Here is a 3,087-nt window from a genome sequence, read left to right on the forward strand (position 1 = left end):
GCGAAAGAGAGAAGCCATAGACGAGGGACTTCTGGAAGCTTCTTTTCTATTTCACTAGAAAATGAACTTAGCTCAAAATGTAGAAAATGATACAGGACAAAATGAATACAGTAGAGTAGAAAAAGAAGTACCTACACCTATTTATACTACGTACACCTACAGTTGTATATAACTACCAACTCACTTGTATAGCTAATAAACATACACACGTGTGTCAATACCCCCCTCAAGTTGGAAGGAAGGAACTCACAGCTAACTTGCAAAGTAAATTGCAGTGTTTCACCCATGTGAGGGGCTTAGTGAAGATATCAGCCAGCTATTCATTCGTGGAAATGTGGTGCAGTGTGATGAGCCCCTCGTGTACTTGATCTCTAACAAAATGGCAGTCCACTTCTATATGCTTTGTGCGCTCATGGAACACAGGATTTTTGGCTATATGCGGTGCTGCTTGACTGTCACAGAAGATTGGCACAGGAAATGTCAAGGGGGTTGTCAATTCTGCGAGTAACCTCAGTAGCCATACCATTCTCCCACAACTTGTCTGGCAGCTCTATATTCTGCTTCTGCTGAGGACAATGAGATAGTGTGTTGCTTCTTTGATTTCCAACTAATAGGTCCATCACCCAGCAATACAACATAGCCACTAACTGATTTTCTTGAGTCAGGGCAAGCTGCCCAATCTGAATCACAAAAGGCTCGAACTCTATAATCTTTGTTGTTAGATAAAAAGATCCCTAGATTGGGATCACCTTTGAGATATCTCAGCACATGATATGCAGCCTTCAAGTGTGGCTCCCTAGGACTTTGCATATACTGACTCAAACATTGCACACTATAGGACATATCATGTCTTGTGTTAGTCAGGTAATTCAATTTTCCCACTAGTTTTCTGAAGTGTGAAGGATCAGGCAACAAAGGCCCCTCTTCTACACTTAGTTTGACTGTGGGATCTAGTGGAGAGGTCAAGGCTGAATACTTCATACAGTCAAATTCTGATAGTAAATCCATTGTGAATTTCCTTTGTGATATCAACACTCCATCACCTTTATACAAAATTTCTAGTCCTAGAAAATAATGCAGTCTTCATAAGTCCTTTATTCTGAAGGTCTTATGTAAGTAGACTTTTAGTCCTTCTATTTCTTGCAAATCAGTCCCTGTTACTAAGACATCATCTACATAGACAGCCACAAACACCACTGAATCTCCATGCTTTTTGTAAAACAAGGAATAGTCTAACAAAGAATGTGTGTATCCCCTGGAACAGAGTGCTTCAGTCAACTTCTCATACCATTGTCTGCTCGCTTGCTTTAACCCATATAAGGACTTATTCAATTTGCATACTAAGTCTGACCTCTCTACAGCAAGACCTGGAGGTACTTCCATGTATACCTCTTCATGAAGATCTCCATGAAGGAATGCATTATTCACATCCAATTGAAAAATGTCCCAGCTTTCTTTACTGCTATCCCAACTAGAGCCCTAACAGTTGTCATTTTAACTACTGGTGAAAAAGTTTCTGTGTAGTCTACCCAGCCTCCTGAGTGTATCCCCTCACTACTAGCCTTGCTTTCAATCTCTCTATGCTCCCATCAGCTTTGTGCTTTACCTTTACCCATTTACAACCTATTGCCCTTTTCCCACTTGGAAGAGGCACAAGACTCCAAGTGTGATTGGCATAAAGGGCTTCAAACTCTTGATTCATAGCTGCCTGCCAAGCAGGATCAGCAGCTGCCTCCTCATATGAACTGGGTTCAGTCTCATGAGAAATAGTTTTGATCAGTTGTTGACTATCAGAATTCAAGGCATTGAGTGAGACATATTGGGCATTGGGTATGGATGCATTGAAGGAAAGAGAGGTGGTGCTTTGGTTACTACTAGAGGGAGAGTCAAGATGATTTGTTTGTAATTTGGGTAGTGAATAGTTGTAATCTTTCAAGTAAGTGGGGACTTTGAGGGTTCTGGATGGCCTTCCTGAAATTTCATTAGATTCTTGTATTATTGAATTAGGAGTGTTGTTAGACAGAGTTTCATGAGTTTCATTGTTATCAGATAAGGAAAATTGTTCTCCTGAACTTGAAGTCATATGAGGGTTAAGTTCTATTGCCTCTGGTGATGAAGGATCAGTTGACATTGTTGGGAGTGATGTACTAGGAAAAGTAAGAATAAATGTTGACCTATGAGAAGGAAATAGTTCTTGTGCTAATCTGCATTTACTTGTGGAAATGAGGGAAAGACTCTGTTAGAGCTAGAGTGCAAAGCAAAAGGAAATACACCTTCATGAAATACAACATCCCTTGAAACATGAATTTTCTTTGTGACTGGATTGAGTACCTTGTAGCCCTTTATCCCAAAAGGATATCCCACAAAGACATGAAGTAAGGATCTAGATTCAAATTTATCTTTGTGAGGTTTTAGGTTTGTAGGAAAGCAGAGGCATCCAAAGCTTTTGAGGTGAGAGTATTTGGGTTTTCTTTTGTATAGTAGCTCCAGCGGACATTTGTTTTTAAGAGTGGTAGAAAGGAGTCTGTTAATCAAGTATGTTGAGGTGAGAATACATTCTCCCCAGTATTGCATGGGGAGTTTGGACTGATACAACAATGCCCTGGCTGTCTCCAAAGGGTACTTGTGTTTTCTTTCGACTATGCCATTTTGTTGAGGTGTATAGGGATATGTTTTGTGGTGTATAATTCCCTCAGACTGCAAGAAAGAAGTAGTCTCAGAATTTATGAACTCAAGGCCATTATCTGTTCTAATGATCTTAATGGAACAGTTGAATTGGTTTTTCACCATGGCAGAGACAACTTTGATTACTTGCAGGGCATTGCTCTTGCACCTAAGAAGATGTGTCCAGGTGCACCAGCTATAGTCATCCACTAGGGTGATAAATTACTTATTCCCATCATGTGTTGGCACATGATAGGGCCCCCACAAGTCTACATGTAAGATTTCAAAGATCTTGGTTGTTACTGTAGTTCTTTCTGGGAATGGCAGTTTGTTTTGTCTAGCCGTTGGGCATATTGGACAAATGAAGGACAATTTAGGTGAAAATTGAAAGGGTATGGATTCAATACCTCTAATTTTGGCAAA

At 40.1% G+C, this 3,087-nt stretch overlaps 1 protein-coding gene across 1 annotated transcript; it reads right to left on the bottom strand.

Moving 5' to 3' along the window:
- Nucleotides 317–1,008, bottom strand: LOC109231631 (uncharacterized mitochondrial protein AtMg00810-like). Its single transcript, XM_019397278.1, has 2 exons — nt 524–1,008; nt 317–452 (listed from the first exon to the last, which is right to left on the bottom strand). Exons 1-2 carry the CDS (start codon nt 1,006–1,008, stop codon nt 317–319), a joined length of 621 nt encoding a protein of 206 aa, XP_019252823.1.

Source organism: Nicotiana attenuata, chromosome 8 (assembly GCF_001879085.1).
Source record: "Nicotiana attenuata strain UT chromosome 8, NIATTr2, whole genome shotgun sequence".
NCBI lineage: Eukaryota > Viridiplantae > Streptophyta > Magnoliopsida > Solanales > Solanaceae > Nicotiana > Nicotiana attenuata.

What these genes read in the sequence shown, in the direction of transcription:
- LOC109231631 (XM_019397278.1), bottom strand. Translation starts at nt 1,008, where the DNA reads ATGGATTTACTATCAGAATTTGACTGTATGAAGTATTCAGCCTTGACC. An exon ending in AGACAAGTTGTGGGAGAATG is followed by an intron (nt 453 to 523) that starts GTATGGCTACTG and finishes CTTCTGTGACAG; the next exon opens with TCAAGCAGCACCGCATATAG.